The following is a 27,073-nucleotide window of genomic DNA, read 5'->3' on the forward strand; positions in this document are numbered from 1 at the left end:
CTGGAACAGGCAAGTTGGGCCTGTTGGGCCCCAAGGGGCTTGCTGCTGATTACTCTGGCACCATAGACATTCTTAATGAGTCAAAGGATAACTCTGAAGTACAGCCTACTATTGAACAATTAATGGATGCGGCCGCAAGTGAACGGGGAATACCCCATTCACATTCACCATGTTACAAGGAATAGATTGTGAAAGGAATTTACTTAACAAACACTAGAGTCGCTACCTCAAGAGGATTGATTTGTTGTTTATGAATGTTGTTTTCCTTTGAATGTGTGGAGTTAGAAATGAAATATTGCTGCATTTGACTGGACATTGATTTATTGACATTATTGCATACACTTTTGAGTATGAGTTGTGTTCACTATTCTGCATCTACTCTTTCCACCTGCGGAAGCCTTTAATTGCTAGTCTACTGCTACCATTGAGAATTAAGTGCTAAAGAGGTACTTCTCCCAGTTGTTCAGGATCCATAGTAAGTCGGCTCCCAGGATATCAGGAGTAGAAGACCCTACCTACCGTGGTTGGCCCCAGTAAGTCTCTACATGCCCCGTGGCCCTCTGAAAGGATTATGATACCAATCTGTGGGTTTTCCCTCTATTGTACTCAGTAAATATCTAGTGCAGGAAAATAAATGTTTGTCCACAAAAATGGGTGCCCCCACCAGCAATCACCAGATCACATCCAACACTGCTGTGAACGAGGCAAAACCTTTTACATGAAATTGTCTTGCCAAAGAAATGGAAAAGGTTTTGGATCAGGTATTCATTTTATATCCAGGATGTCTTCTCATAGTGTTGACCCACACTGAAAGCAGTGTCAGATGATCAGTAGATTTTCCTGAGTAGACAGTTGGTGGAAAACCTATAACAGTAATGAAGCTCCTGTAGGAAATATGCTTCAACTCTTTAACAATAAACAGAGGGTTTCTTCATAAAGGGCCTTAAGTCGCACATTTCTTTCAAATATCGTAGTATAAATTAGACTCAAGGATTGTCAAATAGGAGCATTCGGCAGCTCCATTTAATTGGCAGAGGCAATATCATCCAAACGAGGTTAGCTGGTTGTTTGCTCTTGGATTGTATTGAAACATCTTGGCAATTCCCTAGTGATGGCAAGATGTCATACTTAATCAAACGTTCAGTATTAGCAGTACTCCAAAGACTAACCTTTTCCTTAGAATAAGGTGTCTGCCAGGTTTGAGGGGAATAGATAAGGTTGAACCATTCTGACCTATGGCAATTGCTATTTATGCCAAAGTGTATCAATATTAAACCTCTTCTAGATATAATCAGTGCCCATCATCTTCACTTCCACTTCTGAGCTGATGTTATCCACATCTACCTCAAAGCATCAGGCGATGATAAATGATTCTTGGACACATTTATTATGTCAAGTGCACAGGCTCAACAGGTCTCTTGGCAGTGTAGAAGGTGAGAATGTGAAGTAAGGTAAAACACTGACAGAAGATCAGCAAAAAATCCTAGCAAAAAAGCCAGCTTTTAAGAAACAATTTAACCTCAAGGAAAGATTGTTCATGGTGAAGAAAATCTAGAACAGAGTTACAAAAGTTAACTCTTCAAGTGACAAATCTACATCTGCCAATTCTGTGTTTGAGGAACTTTAGAACAAGCAGTATATATTGGCAGATGCAGAATTGCCTGAAAGGCTGTGGTGGCCTTTTGGACCACCAAAACCTGGATTAGCCATAACAGTATCAAACTCTGTGGCTTAAAAGAAAAAGGTCCCACCTTAGGTGAAAAAAATCTCCTGAGGCAATTAAACTGCCGTGCCCTCTCCATCCTTCCAGCATTTTTGGCAAAACTGCTCCATAAAATTCAAAGTAAGACACGAGTCATTTGGAATTCTGACCTCTGAGTCACTTTTGATAAGAATAATAGTTAAAACTACATTTTTCTAAAATACTCAATTATTTTCTTCAACCTCAAAACCATGCAATGGTGGTAGAAGCACTAGTCAGTTCCCACCTGAAGTATTGAAATGCCTGACATACAGGTACTAAGCACACCAGAGAAACTACTATAAGAAAAACATGTCTGCAAAAGAATCACCTTGGTCCCTCTGTCAGACTTAAAAGTCCATAGAAGGATCTGCCTAATGTACCTCCAAATCTGGGTAATAAGCTAACTCACCAACCCACTCACCTCTATCAGAAAAACCTCTGAGTCGTACCACGATCAAGAAATATGAGCAGACGTGATTGGGAGATTTGCTGTTTTCAAACTCCTTCTCTGAAATAAGCTTGTCTCAGAATACCTCATGCTCTGCATTAGCACAAGGACTGCACTAGGTGTATTTTGGTTTTCTTTTGACGAGTCTTGCAACAACTGGTGTTATTGAAATGTACTCTAAATATTATAACTTAATGCAGCTCTTTCTGCAGCTTTTTTACTATATTTATTATTCTTGCTCTTTTTACACCCCACCAGGCCTTGTACAAAAAATCCTGCTGTTTTTACAAGATCATTTTCACTGAATTGCAGTCACAGATTTCACTCCCTTACCCCGAGGTCTGGCCCCATGATTGAAACCACAGTACATTTGCATGATGAGATGGCTTACTTTGTGGGGAATCCTAGTTTGTTTTAATAGGGTTACAGAAGTTAGCTTAGCCGTTGGCTTGCCCCCGTCACCTAGTGACTTTTACCTTACTTAGCCTGCTCTGTTTTAGCGCATTTATTTAATTATTTTCTATTAGTATGGCTGCCTTGTTTTGACTTAGGCCCATGTTTTGATTTTCCTTAACAGTACCACTGCGCTAAGGCGTCAAGATCAGGCGACAAATAAAAACAAACTGAAGGTGTCCGCGTTAGGTTCTTTCCCTCTTCACGCTTTCGAGGGAATTGTTTATACTAATTACCGTCCCGAGCACGCCTTGTTATCTATTGTTTGAGAACTAACCCACGTCAGGGGTCCAGGGAGATCTGTGCATATATACTCCTCACTTTATCAGATAGGCAGAGGGCTTCCGACCAGATGCCATTGCTGCTATCGCTGCGGCACATTGCCTTGACACTGACCCAGTCTTCGTGTTCCTGTAGAGTCTGAGTTAGAGACCTCATTTCAAGGTAACGAGGGTTGGGGGCTCTTATCATGGACATGGTATTGGCAGGTTGAGGTTTAACATACCTAGCTCTCTTCTGGGTTAGAGGTTAGGCCTATAGACTAGGGTATTAGGACATATCGCACACTTCATGATATCGAGTGATATTGTAAGATGGTGGATGTCTTTGTGTTAATGACTCTTATCTTTACAATTCTGTTCCTTGCATTGTTCATTATCTTAATCATTACAGCCCATGCAACTTATTGCAGATTGCAGTTTTTATGGAATAAATATTATTGAAACTTTACTGCATCTTCTTCATTGCCTGTGTGTGATTGAGACATGTTAATGTGACAAAGGGGTAATTTCCGTTTAACCACGACGCTCCCGGAGATGTCACGCTTTTCAGTTCATGCGTAAAGGCTGCCACAAATCACCTTTAGCTGTTTGGGGTTTAGGTGAGGTGCTGCTTGTGAGCCAGAAGGGTTGGGACGACAGCTGCGTTTTGTTGTAGGATTGGCATAGTCGCCTACAAACATAAGTATTGTCATCCCTAAACCAGCAGTCTTGCCTAGAGCAAGAGTCCAACTACGACATGGCGCCACCAACAATGGTGTATAGGCACTAATTTATGGATACCCCAATTATCACAGTCTCACATACTATAGGTACTCTAAGTACCATTAAATAGAGACGTCCGTGGTCTTGGGAAAGATCCTCCTTAGCTGAACAGGGATTACCTAATTAGGCTGTAGGTTGTTCGAGCTCGAACTCATAAAATAACTTTACTCCCCACTTGGTGTTCCATCTCTTCACTCATTTTACAATATGGCTAATGCCATAGACTTTCTTGAGAATGCTAGACAAGCATTAACTTTACATCTAGTAGCGCATGGCTTAACAGAATAGGGCGGGGATGTTACACTCATAGTATAAGCTAATGAAGCTTACCAAACAGAAACATTCTACTCCTGGGTCACCTTTCCTGAGGAAGACCGCAGATCAGTCACATTCCACACATATAGAATTGCAAACGTACCTCCACGATACCAAGCATACCAGTATCATGAAATACCGCTCACTTACCAAGAGCATCAGAACTGGTTCGTAGGCGCCCTACCACATGTAATACAACACATGAGATTAGGGCCTTTATGTAATGATGGAACAACGTGGCCTGTGTTTGCCACATACACACCTCACCCAGGTTTACAAAACATGCAGGCAGCAGACCTCCGCAAAGTATATCTTGAATTAGTAACTCTATACAGACGACTGCTTCAGTTCGCAATGCAGACATTGAATACAACACCATCGTGTCCAGCACCACCAGCACCTGCTGGGTACCAATTGGCCACTGGGATTAATCCACAAACAGTACATACCATTATGGGTAAAGTATCCACAGAACAGGAGAAAATGTAGTTCAGGGTAGCCCAGAAAACCAATCAGCTGGAAGCTGTGTTTCCCCATACAGGTCCACAGGAGAAAAATAGAATTCTCACTATATGCTTGCCTTTTGGGTTGGTCCCCTCAGTGGATGACTGTGCCACACTGGGTACATTTTTCACTGCAATATACACTATTACACATGGTACCCAGACACTTGTTAATTTACCAGAAGTGTTAAAACAAATACCGAATGAACATAGGACTGCACCAGCCCTAGATTTGGGGATGAAACAAATGCGTAACTTTGCCGCGGTCTCCTCAATAACACTGAGTAATATTAAAGGGGAAGCGGTAGCACTGGCTATACGCCAGCATCTCCGAGAGATTGAAAAATTTGAATCAAGAGAGAGCTACCAAGAGTTATTTCCGACACCTATATTAGCATAGGATGGGATAGTTTGGGAGCCAAACCAAAAAAGCTTGTAATACAGAGTATCACCCCTAAGGATGGTGATAAACAAAAACAAGAAAATACCAAGAAGTGCTGGGATAAACAAAAACAATTTAATGATAGACAAAATAAAAGAGCAGATTCTCCACATCGGGGGACCTCTGAAAAGAGATACTCTCAGAAATAGGGAAAGTATAAATACTCCTGACAGATACACTGATTCACATCCCTCTTGTTCCTTTCAGGACGCACAGGAAAGACTTAGCGAGAGAGGAGGACGTCCTATTCGATGTCCTGAGTACGTGAAACAAAAGAAAGACTCGCCGCAGTCTTTGGACAAAAAAGAAGTCCCCGCAACAAAAGCCACAGTTTAAAAAGAAAAAGGTGGCAGCACACTCAATTAAAAATGCCGGTACACTTGAGAGCATTCCTGAAGAACAAGACGTGGGCAGTGACACTGTTATACAGCGCAGCAGAGGTCACGACATGTCGCCAGAGTCTGAAAGATCATCTGGATGCGACAGCAACTAGCTATTTCATTGCAGTTGAAACAGCGGACGGGCGCGTCCTCCCACCTGATAGGGTATATGATTTAAAAATTCAAATTGAGGGAGACATAGAATGCGCAATTCAAGTGATTTTCTGGGCTGAACTTAATTGTGATATCCTATTGGCCGAAAGACTGGCCACCTGTGCACGTCCGTAAGCTCCCACATGGGGAAGATGTCATTTTGCCTTCTTTCTCTGATCTTGTTCCAGAGGCGGTAAAACAAGCCTACTCTGTTGATTGGGCTTTAGTGCAGGCTCCTGCACTATACCGCAATCATGTAGGTTGGGACAAGGAGTCTCCTTGTCATATAATACCTATCAGGTCCACACCCCAACCTCAGCCACAACATCCTGTTAAACACGAAGCAAAAGCTCCAATGAGGGTGATCCTCACTCAGCTAGAGTACAAGGGAGTAATTGAGACCTGTGCCTCTGCAATGAATAACCCGTTATTCCCGGTTGCAAAACCTGACCATTCCTACAGAATAGTCTTAGATTACAGACACTTAAACAGACATACACACACGTACGCTATACAGAATTCACATAGCACAGCACTTATTAACAGTATAGTGCGCAAAAAGTACATAACAACGTTGGATATTTCCAACTGGTTTTTCTGCCAAAACATAGCACAACAAAGTAGGGTCCTGAGTGCATTCTCATTTCCCTCACAGAAATGCTTTTTCCGTTTGCCCCAAGGCTATAAGAACAGTCCAGGACTGTTCTCAGCCCGTGTGAAGTCAATACTACATGATCTTGATCCCGAGGCGCTATCCTATGTGGATGACATCTATCTCACAGACGACGACCTCACCATTCATCTTGTCAGGGTTGATCGGATCATTTTAGGATTTTCAGACCTCGGTTACAAATTTAACTTTCAGAAAAGTAAGATAGCCTTTCTCAGTGTATTGTTCCGGTGATATGCGCTAACAAACGAGGGGAAGAACCTGGCACTGCACTTCCTATAGAAATGTGCACAGTTGCACCCACCTAACACGCTCAAGAAGCTAGTCGATACTTGGCTTTTTTAATTTTGGCAGAACATACATTCCTGACTATGCACAACGTATCAAGCCTCTTTATGACTTAATACACCCAGATTTTTGTAGCAAACACTGGTCAGTTGAACGCACATGCATCATTAGGGAATTGCAACAGGACATGCTAGAAGCAAAACACTTTGTTCGATGGCATATGTTGCTGCAGATACACATGTTTAGCACAGTCCGCTGCCTGGTGTTGGGCTCGGAGTATTACAAGTTGTTTTTCTTCGAAGAAGTCTTTTTTGGTCACGGGACCGAAGGACTCCTCCCTCTTCGGCTCCATTGCGCATGGGCGTCGACTCCATCTTAGATTGTTTTTTTCCGCTGTCGGGTTCGGACGTATTCCTTTTCGCTCCGTGTTTCGGTTCGGAAAGTTAGTCAGAATCTCGGAAGAAAGCGTCGGTATTGTTCCGTTCGGTATCGGGATAGTTAGGTACATCGACACCGATCATCGGAAGACTTTGGGGTAGCTTCGATCCCCCATCGGGGCCTGGTCGGCCCGACCGCGTGCGACATCGAAGCCGATGGAACGGACCCCGTTCCGTTTCTGCCCAAAATGTCACAGTAAGTATCCTTATACAGATCAGCACTTGGTCTGTAACTTGTGCTTGTCCCCCGAGCACAAGGAGGATACCTGTGAGGCCTGTCGAGCCTTCCGGTCCAGAAAAACACTCCGGGACCGAAGAGCCAGGCGTCTACAAATGGCGTCCACGCCGACAAAACAACGTTTAGACGACGAAGAGGAAACATTCTCGGTTCCGGACTCAGAATCCGGAGACTCCGACGTCGAACAACAACAACAAACAGTGAGTAAGACGTCGAAAATAAAAACCATCGAAAAAACAAAAGCCCAGGGGACGCCACTGCCAACAGGCCATGGCTCGACCCATAAAACCGGCGAGCCGTCGAAGGCGCCGAAAAAGGGCACGCCCATAGCGAAGACACCCGACTCCGGTCGAGGGACCGCCATGGAGCAACCTCGGAGCCGAGATAGCGGCTCCGAGAAGCAAAAACAAGATGCCGGCACCGAAAAACATCGGCACCGAGACACACTGCCGAAAGCCACAAAAATTCAGTCGGTACCGAAGCCGAAAAAAGATTCACTCTCGGCGCCGAAAAGCTCCACACCTCCTTCCTACACAGAGGAACAAGGAATAAGTGGCCAGATGCACAGATTTGGACAAGAGCTCCAAAGTGTAGAATCAGACTACACACAAAAGAGACTGTACATCCAACAAGACACAGGGAAGATATCAACCCTTCCCCCAATAATGAGAAAAAGAAGGATCGGATTTCTCAAGGATGACGCACAACCACAAGCCAAAGTGGTTAAAAAAGTCACTCCTCCGCCCTCTCCACCACAACAGGCATCGCCGGCACAAACACCGCCACAAATGCACTCACCAGCGCAAACTACTATAAGTCAAGATAATCAGGATCAAGACGCTTGGGACCTATACGACACCCCAGTGCCGGACAATGATCCCGATTCATACCCCACAAAGCCGTCACCGCCAGAGGACAGTACCTCATACTCGCAACTGGTGGCTAGGGCAGCAGAATTCCACAATGTCCAACTGCATTCCGATCCTATAGAGGATGATTTTTTATTTAACACCCTCTCGGCTACACATAGCCAATATCAATGTCTCCCAATGCTACCAGGGATGTTACGGCACGCAAAACAAATTTTTGAAGAGCCCGTAAAATCAAGAGCCATCACCCCAAGGGTGGATAAGAAATACAAACCACCACCCACAGACCCAGTGTTTATTACTTCGCAGTTACCACCTGACTCCGTAGTAGTAGGGGCAGCTCGCAAAAGAGCAAATTCCCATACATCTGGCGACGCCCCACCTCCGGACAAAGAAAGCCGAAAATTTGATGCGGCAGGAAAAAGAGTCGCATCACAGGCAGCCAACCAATGGCGCATCGCAAATTCTCAAGCGCTGCTAGCCCGATATGACCGCGCACACTGGGATGAGATGCAACTTCTCATAGACCATCTTCCCCAGGAATACCAAAAAAGGGCGCAGCAAATAGTTGAAGAGGGACAAATGATCTCAAACAATCAAATCCGCTCTTCAATGGACGCAGCCGATACTGCAGCAAGAACAGTCAACACTGCTGTCACCATAAGGAGACACGCTTGGCTCCGCACTTCAGGGTTCAAACCTGAAATCCAGCAGGCTGTCCTTAATATGCCCTTCAACGAAAAACAACTTTTTGGCCCTGAAGTGGACACAGCCATTGAAAAACTTAAAGGACACAGACACGGCCAAAGCCATGGGCGCACTCTACTCCCCGCAGAGCAGAGGCTCTTTTAGAAAAATGCCATTTAGAGGGGGGTTTCGTGGCCAACCCACAGACACCACCAGCCAACAAACAAGAACCACACCATATCAGGGTTCATTCCAAAGGGGAAATTTCAGGGGATATAGAGGGGGTCAATTCCCAAGGAGTAGGGGAAGATTCCAGACTCCAAAAACACCTCCACCTAAACAGTGACTTTCAAGTCACACAACCCCTTCACTCAACACCAGTGGGGGGAAGACTAAGCCAATTCTACCAATCTTGGCAGCAGATTACAACAGACAATTGGGTACTAGCAATAATCCAACATGGCTATTGCATAGAATTCCACAAATTCCCACCAAACATCCCTCCAAAAACACGCAAAATGTCACCACAACATTTAGAACTTTTAGGACTAGAAGTTCAAGCACTACTGCAAAAGGATGCAATAGAGTTAGTACCAGTACAACAAACAAACACAGGAGTTTACTCCCTGTACTTTCTAATTCCAAAAAAAGACAAAACATTAAGACCAATATTAGATCTCAGGACACTAAATACCTACATCATATCGGACCACTTTCACATGGTCACACTACAAGACATCATTCCACTGCTCAAACAGCAAGATTACATGACCACATTAGACCTAAAAGATGCGTACTTTCATATACCGACACATCCTTCTCACAGAAAGTACCTAAGGTTCGTATTCAAAGGAACACATTACCAATTCAAGGTGTTGCCATTCGGAATAACAATTGCACCAAGAGTATTCACAAAATGTCTAGCAGTAGTAGCAGCACATATCAGGAGACAACAAATACATGTGTTTCCTTACCTAGACGATTGGCTAATCAAAACCAACACAGTAAGAAAGTGCACAAACAACACCACATATGTCATACAAACCCTTCACAAACTGGGTTTCTCCATCAACTATACAAAGTCACACCTCGAACCGTGTCAGACACAACAATATCTAGGGGCAACCATCAACACATCAAAAGGAATTGCCACTCCAAGTCCACAAAGAGTTCAAGCATTCCACAAGGTAATAAGTGCTATGTTTCCAAACCAAAAGATACAAGCAAAATTTGTGCTAAAACTTCTAGGCATGATGTCATCATGCATAGCCATTGTCCCAAACGCAAGACTACTCATGCGACCCTTACAACAGTGCCTAGCATCACAATGGTCACAAGCACAGGGTCAACTTCTAGATCTGGTGTTGGTAGACCGCCAAACATACCTCTCGCTTCTATGGTGGAACAGCAACAATTTAAACAAAGGGCGGACATTTCAGGACCCAGTGCCTCAATACGTTATAACAACAGATGCTTCCATGACAGGGTGGGGAGCACACCTCAATCACCACAGCATTCAAGGACAATGGGACGTACACCAAACAAAATTTCATATAAATTACCTAGAACTCTTAGCAGTATTTCTAGCGTTAAAAGCCTTTCAACCCATAATAACACACAAATACATTCTTGTCAAAACAGACAACATGACAACAATGTATTATTTAAACAAACAAGGAGGAACACACTCACCACAATTGTGTCTCCTAACACAAAAAATATGGCAGTGGGCGATTCACAACCACATTCGCCTAATAGCACAATTTATTCCAGGGATCCAAAACCAACTAGCAGACAACCTTTCGCGAGATCACCAACAAGTCCACGAATGGGAAATTCACCCCCAAGTTCTGAACAATTACTTTCAAATTTGGGGAACACCCCAGATAGATTTGTTCACATCAAAAGAAAACGCAAAATGCCAAAACTTCGCATCCAGGTACCCACACCGCGAATCACAAGGCAATGCTCTATGGATGAGTTGGTCAGGGATATTTGCATACGCTTTTCCCCCTCTCCCTCTCCTTCCATATCTAGTAAACAAATTGAGTCAAAACCAACTCAAACTCATACTGATAGCACCCACATGGGCAAGACAACCTTGGTATACAACTCTACTAGACCTTTCACTAGTACCGCATGTCAAACTACCCAAAAGACCAGATCTGTTAACACAACACGAACAACAGATCAGGCATCCAAACCCAGCATCATTGAATCTAGCAATTTGGCTCCTGAAATCCTAGAATTCGGACACTTACACCTCACACAAGAATGTATGGAGGTCATAAAACAAGCTAGAAAAGCTTCCACTAGACACTGCTATGCATCTAAGTGGAAAAGATTTGTTTGCTACTGCCATACCAATCAAATCCAACCATTGCATGCCTCTACAAAGGACATAGTGGGATACTTACTACATTTGCAAAAAGCAAACCTCGCTTTTTCATCTATAAAAATACACCTCGCAGCAGTATCTGCTTACCTACAAACTACTCATTCATCGTCTCTATTTAGAATACCAGTTATTAAAGCATTCATGGAAGGGCTAAAAAGAATTATACCACCAAGAACACCACCAGTTCCTTCATGGAACCTTAACATTGTCTTAACAAGACTCATGGGTCCACCTTTTGAACCCATGCATTCCTTTGAAATGCAATATTTAACGTGGAAAGTCGCATTTCTCATTGCAATCACATCCCTCAGAAGAGTAAGTGAAATACAGGCATTTACCATACAAGAACCATTTATCCAAATACACAAAAATAAAATAGTTCTAAGAACAAATCCAAAATTTCTACCAAAAGTAATCTCACCATTCCATTTAAATCAAACAGTAGAATTACCAGTGTTCTTCCCACAGCCAGATTCCGTGGCTGAAAGGGCACTACATACATTAGACATCAAAAGAGCACTAATGTACTACATTGACAGAACAAAGTTAATCAGGAAAACAAAACAACTGTTCATAGCTTTTCAAAAACCACACATAGGAAATCCAATCTCTAAACAAGGCATTGCTAGATGGATAGTCAGATGTATTCAAACATGCTATCTTAAAGCCAAGAGAGAATTGCCTATTACACCAAGGGCACACTCAACCAGAAAGAAAGGTGCTACAATGGCCTTTCTAGGAAACATTCCTATGAGCGAAATATGTAAGGCTGCAACCTGGTCTACGCCTCATACATTTACTAAACACTACTGTGTAGATGTACTAAATGCACAACAAGCTACAGTGGGCCAAGCTGTACTAAGAACATTATTCCAAACTACTTCAACTCCTACAGGCTAAACCACCGCTTTTAGGGGAGGTAACTGCTTTATAGTCTATGCTAAACATGTGTATCTGCAGCAACATATGCCATCGAACTGAAAATGTCACTTACCCAGTGTACATCTGTTCGTGGCATTAGTCGCTGCAGATTCACATGTGCCCTCCCGCCTCCCCGGGAAGCCTGTAGCCGTTTAGAAGTAAATCTTGAATCTTAAACATTTGTACATTTGTAAATAATTATTATAAACTTTTTATGTACATACGTATTCACTCCATTGCATGGGCACTATTTATAGCAAACAACTCCAGCCTCACCCTCTGCGGGGAAAACAATCTAAGATGGAGTCGACGCCCATGCGCAATGGAGCCAAAGAGGGAGGAGTCCTTCAGTCCCGTGACCAAAAAAGACTTCTTCGAAGAAAAACAACTTGTAATACTCCGAGCCCAACACCAGGCAGCGGACTGTGCTAAACATGTGAATCTGCAGCGACTAATGCCACGAACAGATGTACACTGGGTAAGTGACATTTTCATTTTTGGTGGTGCCATTGGGTTTACTTATGTCACCTTTAACGAGGGCGACACAGTGCCCATAGCGTATAAATCCCATTTATACTCTAATGCAGAACAATACTTTGCACCTACAGAAAAAATTCCAACTGCAGTTCAAATGGCTGTCATTAAAGAGAGCTCACTAGCCCAAAGGAAACGCATTATTGTTGTTATCCCCGTGCCAGCCTTAGAGGCTGTTACTAAAGCAAGCGTTCCTAACGCTACAGCACTACATCATGATGGATTCAGTGGGCTACCTCCCTGACCGCCAATGATGTTGATTACATCTTTGACCCAAAACTTCAGACACAAGAATATCTCCAATATGAACAGGAGTACTCCGCTCCTCTGGATATCTTACCACTTGACAGATACCATGCTGTCATTTATACTGATGGTTCAGCACAGCCAGCTGTAGGTACTAAACATCAATATTCAGCCGCTTGCGCAGCTGTGAGTGGAGTGATGAAGGATGGAGTTTTCCACCCTCATAATACCTACACTCAGACCATAGGGGACTGCACAGCTCAGTTAGCTGAACTTAAAGCCCACCTTCTAGCGCTAGACCACAAAGCCAGGATTGCTGACTTTGATTGTCTGTGATTCATACTACTGCGTCCAGTCCTGCAATGATTACCTTAATCATTGGAAGCTGAACGGGTTTAGAGATTCCAAAGGGAACACCATGAAACACAAAACTTTGTTGGGAGGGTGGCTGATCTTAAGGATAATCTACAGTGTGTCCATGTAGTACATACATTGGGCCACCAACATGTAGAAGTACACGGTAGAGGTAACATTTTGGCTGATGAAGCAGCCCAATCCGCAGTAGCTACGGCTTCAGTGGGAGGTAGCCCACTGAATCCATTGTGGATGTAATGCTTTAGCGTTAGGAATGCTTGGTTTTTGCTTCTGTGGCTGCATGACTCGTTCTCAGACGAGAATGGATAATGAAATAATGACTGCCGTGAAGGCTTAGGCTGAAGGTAAGTCCCTCCCAAAAGCATCCCCTACAACATATTCTTACCACATTAGTGCACAGAATGTTGCTTACGCAACAATTCCTGGGTTGGAGATCGAGGGATTCCCAAACGAAGACCAGAGACTAGATCTAATAAAAGCAGCACATGAGGGTGTCACTTCTGCACATGCTGGTATTTCGGCCACGGTAACACTCTTACAGAAAAGCTTCTGCTGGCCAGGTATATACAGTCAGACGAAACAATACATCATCCTTTGTTGTGATATTTGCCAGCAAATAAAGGACTCTAATATCAAACGTCCTCCGCAGACATCCCTCTTGTTGTCCAGTAGGCTACTACATTGTGTGTACCTGGACAATTGCGGTCCACTTCAACCTGATGGTGCATACAAATACATCTTAGTTGCTGTGGATTCTTGTTCTAGATTCCTGTGGGTATGGCCTCAGCAGTCGGCTGACGCTTGACCTGTTATAAAAGACTTGCTGATCTTTATTGGTACATATGCGGTTGCGGCATTCCATTCGGACCAGGGCCCTGCATTTGCCTCTAAGTCATTTAGGGGCACCATGGGGATGATGGGTGTTGAACTCCATTACTCCTCACCGTACCATCCAGAGGGAAATTCGGTTGAGGAGAGGCGGAACCATGATCTAAAGCAGTCCTTAACAGCCAGAGTATTAGGTTCTGGCCGCAGTTGGCTTCATCACCTATATGGGGTCCAGAGAGCACTGAATAATCTGCCAAGACGTTCCTTGGGGGGACGCACGACTTATGAGGTTCTCTTTGGTATACCTATGAATGTCCCAGATCTTGATGGCCCTGGGTTGGTGGCAGCAGACACACCATTTGACATAAAAGAACGTCTCACTGTCTTACAGGAGCTTCAGCAATTTTGTGATGATAAATCATCCGCCAGTGCTGCCAACCTATGAATAAGGGATTCACCAACAACTTCTACTGGCTGGATTCCTAAAGTCTGGGATCTGGTACATAAGAAGATCGCTGCGAAAAAGCAATTCGGTCAATCCTACAGAGCACCGGTCCCAGTCTTGGGGAATACAAGGTACCAGAACTGTCATCTTACCACCACTGCCTGGTTCGAGAACAAACAGATTCATTTTCATTGATGACCTCAAAGTTCACCATGTGGCTGATCCTGCACAGTAGACCCAGAGGTCCCTTGGGTAGTTCCCGATTCTCTCTCACTACCCAACAGGACATACCTCTTCAAAGTAGAATTAACATTGCTTCAGACTACATAACAATGTCCAACGATGTTTCAAGCACCTCCTCGACCATGGGGATGGCGAAGAATGAGCTCTTGCTGACTCCGATTACTGCATCAACAACAGCACCTGTCCAAGATTTGGTTGTTTTTCGCACCAACACTACACAGACTGATGACACCGTCTACCATGGGCCTCCACTTGAAGTGGATCAATCGACAAGTAATGCAGTTGCCCAAGTTTTTGTAGAGACTGCCTCTAGTTATTTCATTGACATTGAGGACTTTACTTCAGACTCATCCACTCCAGCAAGTGAAAATGAATCAAAGACATGTATGCTATATCTATGGCTTAAAAATATCTATTTTATACGCCAATTGAACTATTTTTGGCTCTGTTTGACATTTTTGTTGTTGTTCCTATGGATTGGGTTTGTGACTGTTTTTTCTTTTTACTCATAAATGGTCATTACCTTGATGACCACTCCTCAGTTGAGCTTGTGGATGAAGTCTTGACTTCATATCATTCCTCACATAAGGTCTGAAGAGACTTGTCCCTTGTGAACATTTCAGCTGTACCAATTCTTGATGGTATTGTGTGGAACAACGTTCCATTTGATATATACGGGCCTACTGAGGTCATTCAAATTCCATATGTGTTTAAACTTTCTATGACAGATGTCATTACACCTGGTGTTGTATCTGATGACTGGGATGTCCACATAGTTGATTCTATGTTAACTGAAATGAAGGACTATTCAGTGTTTGAAAGTGATGATGTATATAGAAATACAATGAATTATGGTGAAATGTTCTTTTATAACAACTGGGGACATTACTACCTGCACCGTGCTACTAGACACAGACCAGTATTTAACTTCACACAGTGGGAACACTGTTCTACACCACCAGTGGGGAGCCCAAAACACTATTTAGACAAATTCACTTACTTTGCTGGGCATGACCCCAAAACTTCAGTGGCATATTAATTCAAATTGCCTCCTTGGAAAATTTTACTAACTGATTTATTCAACATCCTTTGTTTCCCGTCTTACAGTTGAAGGTTACGAATACTGGAAGAACATTGTTTATTTAAAAAAGTGTATGGGGAAGACAAGATTGGCAGATACAGGGTAGGAAAGCTTTGTTTAGAGCATGCCTGATTCCTGTCCAAATGATCTTTTTGAATGACACCATTCAACCGACGTCCTGTCTGGGGTTAGCAAAAGTTAAATGAACACACCCAGTATCCCCACAACTGCAAAGTTTATCGATTGGCAAGCGTTCCGGAATGTCACTAGGAAGATCTAGATGCAATGATTTAGGATAGTACTTATAATACTTCACTTTCCAGTCGCGGCGGGTTGTTAATCTGGCCAATTGACACCAATGGATGTCAGGCACGTTTTTTGAATTCCTCAAGGGGTTTCAAGATTAGTCGACTAGACCCTCGCTTTATCTCGATCAGCACACAGGTATAGTTACAACATATTGTGTGGGTAAGCTGTGCCAACAATGGGTACAGTCTAACACGTTAGCTGCAGTTAAAGAACATCTTAACACTCTCTCTGAAGATGGAGACTTGCATGACTTTTTGCTTGGTCCCAGGAAGCCACGCTCTAAAAATAATTCATATACGCTATGTTCAGCGAGCTTTCTCTGATAGAAGCTGCTGCGCGTTTAAGGCAAATAGATAAGGAAAACTTAGAAAAGGCTTTAGCTGTTGTCGATAATGGCATGAATACATTGTCCAACACAATTTATTCACTGAAAAATATAGTGTCACCTCCAATAGATCTCATTCAGACTGACATGTCCCATTTATATCATGGGCAAAGTCAGCTGTGTTCCATCGTGCAGTTTGGACGTTACAGACATTGAAAAATGGCCAAATTCCATGGAAGTATATTAACGGTAGTGAATTGTTCACTGCTTTTAATTTATCCAAGGAACAGCAGACAATGGCTAAAAGGGAAGCGAATGTGAGACTACTGTTAGTCATTCCATGATTTGCAAACAGGTGTCCCTTCACTGCCTTTGTAATGCGGGGTTGCAAACTTGGCTTGTTTTCTGAAGGGTACTCCGATCCCTTTGATTCGACTGGCATTTAATGTACTTTCGAATGGAAGTTAAGTGGTGCTGAGCGACCAAAGTTGTTGCGGTATGCGACCAGGAATTGCCTATGCAATTTTAGTCTCTAAGGTTGTTATGTTTTGTGGACATGTATTATTCCCCCCCACACAAGAGATAAAGGTATCGGACATGTGGCCTCACATTGCTACTATTAATGTAAATTATGACAAGCTGAGCAGACTAAAGGCGCTACTGTTGGATGCCATGGACAGACCCAGTGGATTTCTGGCAGACATCGCAGGCTTATTTGCCCCTAGATTGGCAACACTAAATGAGGTGGTCTTAGAAAGCAGACACTTACCACAGTCTTGGAAGTTGAGAGGCTCTTCTGGTTCAGCTGCTGCTGATACCAAGGCTCTCCCCTAAAAATATCTCTTCCTGCAGGACTACAACCAACCTGAACTCAAATTATAAACTATTGGTGAAGGTCCTGGTCGCCTGTTGCCTGCCTGTACTCCTTCAGTTAACCACCTCAGTCAAAATGGGTTTATACCTGGTAGGAACATGTTGCACCTGGCCTTTTTTGAAGGGTCATCCCCAGTCTTTTTGCCTCCTTCCTCCTAATTTTCCTGCCCAGTTTTTGATGGCTGTAGGACTCTGGGCACTTTACCACTGCTAAAACATTGCTAAAGTGCATATGGTCTCTGTGTAAATTGAACTGTTGATTGGTTTATCCATGATTGGCATATTTGATTTAGTGGTAAGTCAGTAGTAAAGTCCACTAGAGGTGCCCAGGGCCTGTAAATAAAATGCTACTAGTGGGCCTGCAGCACTGGTTGTGCCACCCACATTAGTAGCCCTGTAAACATGGCTCAGACCTGCCACTGCAGTGGCTGTGTGGGCTGTTTTATACTGCCGATTCGACTTGGCAAGTGTGCCCACTTGCCAGGCCTAAACCTTCCCTTTTACTACATGTCAGGCCCCCCTAAGGTAGGCCCTAGGGAGCCCCAGGGGCAGGGTGCGGTGTATGTTTAAGGTAGGACATACACTAGTGTGTTTTTATGTCCTAATATTAAAATCCTCCCCAATTCGGTTTTCACTATGCAAGGCCTATCTCTATCATAGGTTAACATGGGGGCTGCCTTTAAACCTTTAAATATCCTTAAAGCGCAGATTCCCTTTGAGAGCAGGTATGTGGAGTTTAGGGTCTCTGAACTCACAATTTAAAAATACATATTTTAGTGAAGTTAGTTTTTAAATTATCTGTTTGAAAATGCCACTTTTAAAAAAAATAGACATTTCCTTGCTCACACCATTCTGTGACTCTTCCTGTTTGTGGATTGTCCGTCTGAGCCAGTTTGACATTTGGGATGTTTTGCACCTCTAGACAGTGACCCAAAAGGTGGCGGGGGTGTAGCCTGCATATCCTGATGAGCCATCTGAGCTAGAGGGGAGAGAGGAGGGTGGAGTGGTCGCTCACACCTGAAAGGACTGTGCCTGCCCTCACACAGTGCAGTCTCCGACCCCCTGGTGTATGTCTGGGGCCTGACCTAGACAAGGAAGGATCTTGCAAACACTTGAGACTTTGCTTTGAAGTTTGCCAACTTCAAAGGCAGAAAAGGTGATAAGAAAAAGACTCAAAACCCCAGACTTTTAGAATCTTTCTGGCATCAAGAGGAACCTCTGCCGAGGAGAAGAAAAGAACTAAGGAGGAGTACTGTCCTTTTGCTGTGCTGCTTTGCTGGACTGGCCTGCAGTTGCTGCTTCTGCCTGAAAAGAGTGCAAAGGGTAAACTTTGCTGTGTGTCCTGCTTTAGAAAGTTCTCTAAGGGCTTGGAGTAGAGCTTGCCTCCTGTTGGAAGTCTCAGGGACACCAAATACTTCAGTTTCTGCGACCTGCATCTCTGGGAACTATGTGTTTTGTGCTGTTCAAGAGGAGAAACCACTGTGACGCTGCTGGCCTGCACTGTGACCTACTGGTGCCGCACAGAGTTTCATTGCCCTGCTTCGCAACCCTGGTCTCACTGACGCCGTCATCAGATGACTTCACTGAGCCGTTGCTCGCTCCGTGACCTGTGGGCCCCGCACTCCGGCATCGCCTGCTCACACTGGAGCCTGGACCTCCCCGGCGCTGCCGCTCCTGCTGACACCAGCGCAGCTGCCTGCACCGTGGCCTGTGGACACCGCTTGTGAGGAGCACGAAGCACTATCCCGTTCCGCACCGCAGCCCCAGTCCATTGATGCCAGCACCATCGACTCCAGTGTTGTCACCAGGCATCCCTGCCTGTACCGTGGCCTGTGGACACCGCTCGTGAGGGTCACAAAGCACCATCCCATCCCGCACCACTGGCTTGGGCCTACCGACGACGGCGCTTCCTGCACCATGACCTGTGGACGCTACACATTGCACCGCCCCGCTTTGCACCGCAACCCCTTCGCTATCAACAGGGGCGCACCTGACTTCATCAGCCTTAAGTTCGATCCGCAAAGCGTGTGACTTCAAGTGCCCGATGACTCCTGCACTGACTCAGGAACTGACACCGATGTCAGCGACACTGCTCTCCGGAGCTCACTGCAAGGATCACGACACCCTACAAATCCAAGGTACTGTTTTCGTGTCTTCCCAACACCGTAGCTGGACCGCGACACCGCGGCCGGCCTGAACTGTTGGTTTTGTTGCTCACGACGTCGTGCTAGCCCCAGGTGGAGCTAATAACTTTAAGGAACTCTATTTTTGAGTAAATCTTGCAGAATTCATATTTTTATTACTGTATGTTGGATTTTTTATCGTATTTGGTCTTGTTTTAAACTGATAAATATTCACTATTTTTCTAAAACTGGTGTGGTGTCCTTTAGTAGTGTTTTCACTTTTACTGTGTTATGTGCAAATGCTTTACACATTGCTTCTGAGATAAGCCTGAACGCTTGTGCTAAGCTACCAAGGGGGGCGAGCAGGGGTTATCTGAGTGGGTATCTCCCTTATCCTGACTAGAGTGAGGGTCTCTACTTGGCCAGGGTGCAAACCGACTGCCAACTAGAAACCCCATTTCTAACAGAACTCCTCTCTAAGTCTCAGACACCTATTTTGGCTCTTAGAGGTATCCCCCCTCATCCTGGCCTGTAGCCTTCAGCCTGGACATTAAGAGGGGTTTTGATTTGCTTAAATGGGTTTTACCTGTTGGAGGTTCTTTACTGCTTTGGATTTGGGCCCCAGCAATTCCACTTTGTCTTCCAGGATCGATGGGCCTCCTTGGGCAGCAGATACTCACCCACTGGCCCGGTTAAAACTTGGCAACACTAAGGTACCTGTTTGAAGAAGGTCATTTGCCGCCATTTGATCAATTGACCTCCCCATACAGTCTTTCAAAGGCTAATTTCTCTTATACTGTAACATGCAGTACATATTTTTCACACACATTGGTGTATCACCAATACCGATGCTGAACGACACTCTCTTGTCCAAACCTTCCATATGATGAGTCAAGGCCGCAAACATATTACCTGGTTCGGCAAGGCCCTACTTCCGCATGCAGCAAATTCCCTCTCCCTCCCTCCCACCCCCGTTGACAAATAGAGAACAGAAGCAGGTAGAGCATCCTATGAAAAGGAATGGTCACAGGCTGTTGCCTTCCCTCGTTCTATATCTCAAAATGGCAAAGCCAAATAGTAAATTCTGCAGGGCCTTTCTCTGACCCACTGGCGTTAAAAAAATACATCCTGCAAGCTAAAGCAACCTGTTCCTGCTGTTCTACAGCTTCAGCTGACTTTTTTAATATACTCTGGGCCTCCATATTGTTAAGCTCTTTCTGGTTCTCTACGGTTGATACCATTATAACAATCACTGGTAGATCTCTTCCAAAGTACTGGACAACTAACTATAACCTTAGGCACACACAAGCGATCCAAAAAGGGTAAAGTGATCCCATGTCTCACTAACCAGGCCCTTTTCCTTGTGAAAGGATCGGTTCCATGCATTGGAAATTCAAAACACCTCCGCTTGCTGATATGGAAACATGTTTTAATATGCTGCAGAGAGTAATGCGTTTAATAGCTGATTCACGGGACATACTCATAGATTCTGTAAGGGAAAACTACACCGGCATCACGCCACCTCATTAGCTTTCCCCCACTCCCCCAAAACTAAACAATTAGCTCCTTATTGCATGCAAGTGTTGTGTGTCCCATCCCACACAGCACAACACTGAAGTTCAGTTATGCTCCTGTTCAACTGTCATTGTACTACCTAACTTCACTATGATTTTGTATCTGTTCTTGCAGTGTTTGTTGCTATAACGTTACTTGAGAAAAAAAATGAGGTGACTTACGCATCTGGCAGCAAACCTTTTCTACAGTTAAATGTTATAAAAGCACACAGGCAAACATTAAATAGCTTGCAGGCACCTATGTTATGTATTTTGTCTGATAAACATTAAGACCATTGAAAACGTGGAGTTAATGCTTTGGAAAGCGTCCTTTTTCAATCAAGACTGTCATTTTACTCTGCAGATGCTTTCAGTTTTTAGATTAGAAACAAGAAGATTATGCAATGCTTCAATTGCATATGGTTTACATATTTCTGTTACTAAGTTATGTTGTTTTGTGATGTGTATTATCTGGCATTGTGTAGTGCACAGCTACGATCACTGGAATAATGGCACTCTAACTGAAACAATAACTTGTGGACTTCATTGGATATAGAGGTTTATAGTTGTACTGTGATCCATGCGTGAAAGAGTAGGGTGAGGTCTTGACGTGATCTGCTTGTGTTATAGCAAACTTGCCATTTCTGGTATCAGTACTGATGTTTTTATATCTGTGCTAGTTCGTGTTGCTTTATTAAAATACTGGGGAATCCTCCCTGGGAAGGTTATTTTGGCAGGTTAGTTTTCACCAGCGTTGTGTAGTTTGGTGACTGGTAGATTATCTTGCTGGCTGATTGAGGGTCAATTGAGGGTTTGGAAAGTTCAAGCACCATATTTCTATAACCTTTTAGAAAGAAAAGTGGTTTACTCACTATCTGGATTATCGGAGGACTTATTTTGTCTGGTATACGTTTAAACCGGTTAGACATGTGTTCCATTGCCTCTTCGAATGAAGGTGGCTAGCCTTACATGGCCAAATATTTGATCATTATTGCTATGGTGTAAATAGCAAAAGCTATGCATTTGAGTAGCAACTCACACCCTCTGTGAAAATGTATATAGATTTTTACCTCGGAAATAAGGAAACTACATGTGTTACCCAACCACTAGATGAAGCAACTATGGCAATAAATCAATGTAGCCTAGGTAGTTATAAAAGTCATATAATCAAGAATGGAAACGACATATATAAGTCAACTTCATACTTTGTCAGCAGGGCACGTCAGCTTACAACGTTGCTGTAGGTCGGCATGTGACACTATGAAATAGTTCACCTATGAGTTTCAGTAGCCCCCTCATATCTTGCTATTTTATGGCAAAACTTTACAGAATAGTACTGTAATCACAGGAAGGCCCATCTACTGTGTACACTAGTCTCTCTGGAATGTTCCTTCCTGCTTGAGCTTTAGTAGGGCTGGGCTCCTGCCTTATCAGAAGAACTAAAAATAGTATAGTGACATCTTTAGCCTGGTCATGCGTTCTTGCTGGTACCTTCCTTAACCAGAAAAGCACTCAGGCCATGGAGAACATTATGCTTATCCCGCTAACCATGCACCTGCTTATTGTACTGCTATTCACCAATATTGTGGCTATCTCACAACACAATAGATACATGTTCCCATTGTTTTCTCTCTGCACCAGACCTGTGGGAGTGGACTGGGTTCAGATGTTATCAGATATATTGGGAATACTGTTTATGGTCAGACAAAACCAAGCATCATTGTCAACGTGAGTACATCACAGCAGTTCTATAAAAATGTTTAATTTTTGCCTATTCCTCCTCGTTAATATAAAGATTGTTCTGAAAGCAAGCTTCTCCTAGGCTATATGAGAAATTGTTTCTCCATACATAACAGTGAGAACTGATCAGTGGGTGTGAGGGTGTTGGTTAGGTTGCTTTCACTAATTTTCCGTCTTCTCTATTCTTTTGAGAGAAAAGGTTAATTTAGCACAAGACTAACTGTTGTACAAGGAATAGAAGATCTGTGACCCATTCCATTTATTTTTTATTTTTACTTTAAAGGTGAACAGTGTGAACGATCGCGACGCCTGCAAGCTAAAATGATGGCAAATTTGGTTATGGCCAAGGATCGTTTACAGCTTTTAGGTATGTCTTTTTATTAAAAATGTGCAGTAAGTACTCCTATATGTATTAAACCTAATGTTAAATCATTGCCAGATTATAAATATTGTTTGTATAACTTAATTAATCTGCTGCTTGAATGAGAGTATTACTTCATCCCGCTATTTCATTTACTGTGTACATCTGAATTTAATGTATGTGCAGGTTCCTACTATTTCATCTAAGGGTGGACATCCACATAGAAAGCGAAGTACAGCGGTTACCCCCTTCATTTCACCACAGCACCTCAATTACTAAGAATAGTGTGGCTGATCAGATCACTATTGCAAGAGTCATGCGCGGTGTGTATTAAATTATATGTACGAAGCCGTTATAAATCAATAAATACATTTTTTTTTTAAAGAGAGAAAAAAAAATAGACCCATTTCTTCATTGCCCTACTCTTGACAGTGATTCGCCACCATGCATTACTCTTCCTGGAGATCAAGGAGTTAGGGGTTGGGGGGGGGGGGGGGAGGAATGCAGGTTGTACTCTCACTGCCATCTATGAACACTTCTGTGAACCTTGATCGTGCACAGACGTGCGGCTGACGGGTTTCCGGACCTCACTGACAGTAACTCCCGCAGTGACTGTCAGCACAACACTAGCTGCCTGCTGTTTGATTAAGATCAATGACCGTGCTGTTAGGGGGAGGAAGAAATCGTGGTTGATGGGGAAGGGTGTCAGGACACCAGGTATTTGTATATTAAATCTGAATAACTGGAATAGGCGAGGAGGTGTATTGAGTTTGGTGAGGAAGGGTAGTGACAGCACACCACTTTTTTTTTTTTTTGTATATATCGGCAGTGCTGAGTTAACCATAGTGTGCTTGGCATTGGTGTGTATTTAGTAGGACCTGTTGCATATACGGAGTCTTTAGTTCAGCTCAGCTCGGCATGGTTTGCTTTCCCACCCACAGATGACACGAGTGAACGCTTTAATGTGAAAGACAGTTTTTTTTAGCTGCACAGAATCCCACCCACTACATAGTTCAAGTGATATCAATGCTTTTGCGTTCCTAACAGTTCCTAAATAGGGATCCACTGACACTATGGCAATTAGAAACAAACCTTTCTTTCTTATCAAAACCACACACACACACTAACTGTGCTAAAGAAAAGACACTTTAACTAAAAGTGTGTTTATTTTAATAGGTGAACCCTGTTGCTCAGCATATCTAAAACAACCACACAGAATATGATTAAACAGCACAAATGCAAATTGCGAACAACAAAAATTAAATGAACATTACTACCATTGGTTAAAACAAATAAAACCTACTTCTGTGCGCTGCACTATCAAGGCATCGAGTAAAATAACTTGAATTTAGATTTTCTTAGAGAATAAGCACACTGCATACTTGTTTGCAGCGTAACACGGTAAATATCAGGAATCAAGAACTGTGTTCCCTGCGAAAGGCAAACACGCGTTCAGCATTGGCTTCTCCCAGACTCCTCCGGCTCAATGTCCGCTTTAATGAGAAAGTGCGATACATCAGCATCTCTGGCAGTATCTTGCTTGTGATAATCTGCAGTTAATTACCTCTCCTGACAAGTGGTCAAGTGGCAGTCCTTTAACCCGTTCGCTGCCAGGCCTTTTCCCCGTTCCTGGGTCAAGCTTTTTTTTTGGCTATATGGGGTAGTTTGCGCTTAGGCCCTCATAACTTTCTGTCCACATAAGCTACCCATGCCAAATTTGCATCCTTTTTTTCCCAACGTCCTAGGGATCCTAGAGGTACCCAGAGTTTGTAGGTTCCCCTGGAGGAGACCAAGAAATTTGCCAAAATACAGCTAAAATTTCATTAAAATAGAAATGGGGAAAAAGGGCTGCAGAAGAAAGCATGTGTTTTTTTTCCCTGAAAATGGCATCAACAAAGGGGTTGTGGTGCCAAAATCACCATCTTCCCAGCTTTCAGGAACAGGCAGACTTGAATCAGAAAACCACATTTTTCAACACAGTTTCGGCATTTTACTGGGACATACCCCATTTTTACTATTTTTGTGCTAAACATTTCTGAAAAGTAGACAACATTCTGAATTCAGCAATGGGTCATTTGTGTAGATCCTTCAAGGTTTTCCTACAGAAACTAACAGCTGAAATACAAAAAAAATTGAATATTGAGGGGAGAAAAGAGCCATTTCAGTCCACGTTTTCTTTTATAACTTTTTCCTGCTATGGCAGATTTTTTAAAGCAATATGCCGTTAACGTCTGCCGGACTCTTCTGGCTGCGGAGATATATAGGGCTTGTAGGTTCATCAAGAACCCTAGGTATCCAGAGTCAATAATGAGCTGCACCTTGCAATTTGTGTTCATTGTATACCGGCAATACAGCAATTCATTTGGTGAAATATAAAGAGTGAAAAATAGGTATCCAGGAAACCTTTGTATTTTCAAAATGGGCACAAGATAAGGTGTTGAGAAGCAGTGGTTATTTACACATCTCTGAATTCCGGGGTCCCCATACTAGCTTGTGACTTACAGGGCATTTCTCAATTGTCATACATTTGGAAGGAAAAAATGTAGAGAAAGAAAGGGGGCATTAACCCTTGTTCTTCTTGTTTTTTGGAAAGTGCCTAGCTGTGGATTTTGGCCTCTAGCTCAGCCGACACCTAGGGAAACATAGCAAACTGGTGCATTTTTGAAAACTAGACATCTAGGGGAATCCAGGATAGGATGACTTGTCGGGCTCTCACCTAGTTCTTTTACCCAGAATCCTTTGCAAACCTCAAAATTCACTCACATTTCGGTGCTGCAAAGTTCTGAAATCTAAGAGTAGCCACAAATTTCCTTCTACGCAGCATTCCCCCACATCTCCCAATAAAAATAGTACCTCACTTGTGTGGGTAGCCTAGTGCCCACAACAGGAAATGCCCCAGGACACTATATAGACACATCATAATTATGAAATAGACACCCAAGGGATTCCAGGGAGGTGTGACTTGTGAGGATTCCCCCATTGTTTCCTTTCTTCAGCAAACCTCAAATTTAGCTACAAAAAATCAAATTTTCCACACATTTCTGTGTGGGATCACTGCACCTGCACAAATTTCCTACCACCCAACGTTCCCCTCTCTCTTCCTGATAAAAATGATACCTCACTTGTGTAGGTGGGCCAAGTGCCTGTGACAGGAAAGAGCCGTAAACATGTTGAAATTGAGGGGGCACCAAAGCGGGTCCTAAAGGGCAGTTTGGAAAAAAACGTTTTTAGGCTGACAAGTGGGGCAGAATTTTTATCTGTATAGATGCAACAATGCTGGGTGGTAGGAATTTTGTGGATTCCTGCATTTTCCGGAAGGTTCCATCACAAAAATGTGGGGAAAATGTGTGATTGCAAGCAAAGTTGGAGGTTTGCAGGGGATTGTGGGTAAGAAAATAATGATGCATACCACCCTCGACTCACCCAGATGTTTAGTTTTCAGATGGATCTCGGTCTCGTAGTTTTTACTATAAATGGCAGCATCCCAAGGTCGCCATTCCAAGTGGGACGATTTTGATTGTTGGCCAAACTCTCATGGCCCAAATGTAAAACCAAAACCCAAAATAATCAAATGTCCTGTTGCTTTCTGTTGGGATAAGATCTTTTAGTGTGCAGGGCGAGAGCTGAAAGACTGTTGCCCCCCCCCCCCCCCCCCCCCACCACCCCACAATTTAGTTTTTTAATTCCCTGGCATCTTGTAGGCTTTCTGCCCCCTCCTCCCCCCCACCCCACTCCCCAATGAGTGCATCAGTGGTAAGTGCCCCATCTGCCCACCAGTTCTCCACATTTATTTGCGGTGGGGGTATTGCCATACCCCACCCTTTTTAAAAAATAAAAAAAAATCTTCCCTGGTGTCCAGTGGGCTTTCTGCCCCCTTTGGGGGCAGATGGGCCTTGCAAAAATAGGCTGATCTGCCCCAAAGGGGGCAGAAATGGTCAACAGTAATGTGCCCCATGGGGAGCGACCCTTGTCCAAGGGGCTGCCTCGCTAACAAAACACACACACACATCCCTGGTGCCTAAGTGGTTTCTGCTCCCCTTGGGAGCAG

At 43.6% G+C, this 27,073-nt stretch overlaps 1 protein-coding gene across 4 annotated transcripts in view; it reads left to right on the top strand.

The window, feature by feature from the left end:
• The window catches only part of SPAST (spastin), a 465,871-nt gene that overhangs the window by 58,864 nt on the left and 379,934 nt on the right, over positions 1-27,073 (top strand). For all 4 annotated transcript variants that reach the window (XM_069235003.1, XM_069235001.1, XM_069235002.1 and 1 more), the window contains exon 3: positions 22,948-23,031. In XM_069235003.1, coding sequence (XP_069091104.1) covers positions 22,948-23,031 — 84 coding nt within the window. The remainder of the gene's footprint in view (positions 1-22,947; positions 23,032-27,073) is intronic.

This window comes from Pleurodeles waltl, chromosome 5, assembly GCF_031143425.1.
Source record: "Pleurodeles waltl isolate 20211129_DDA chromosome 5, aPleWal1.hap1.20221129, whole genome shotgun sequence".
NCBI lineage: Eukaryota > Metazoa > Chordata > Amphibia > Caudata > Salamandridae > Pleurodeles > Pleurodeles waltl.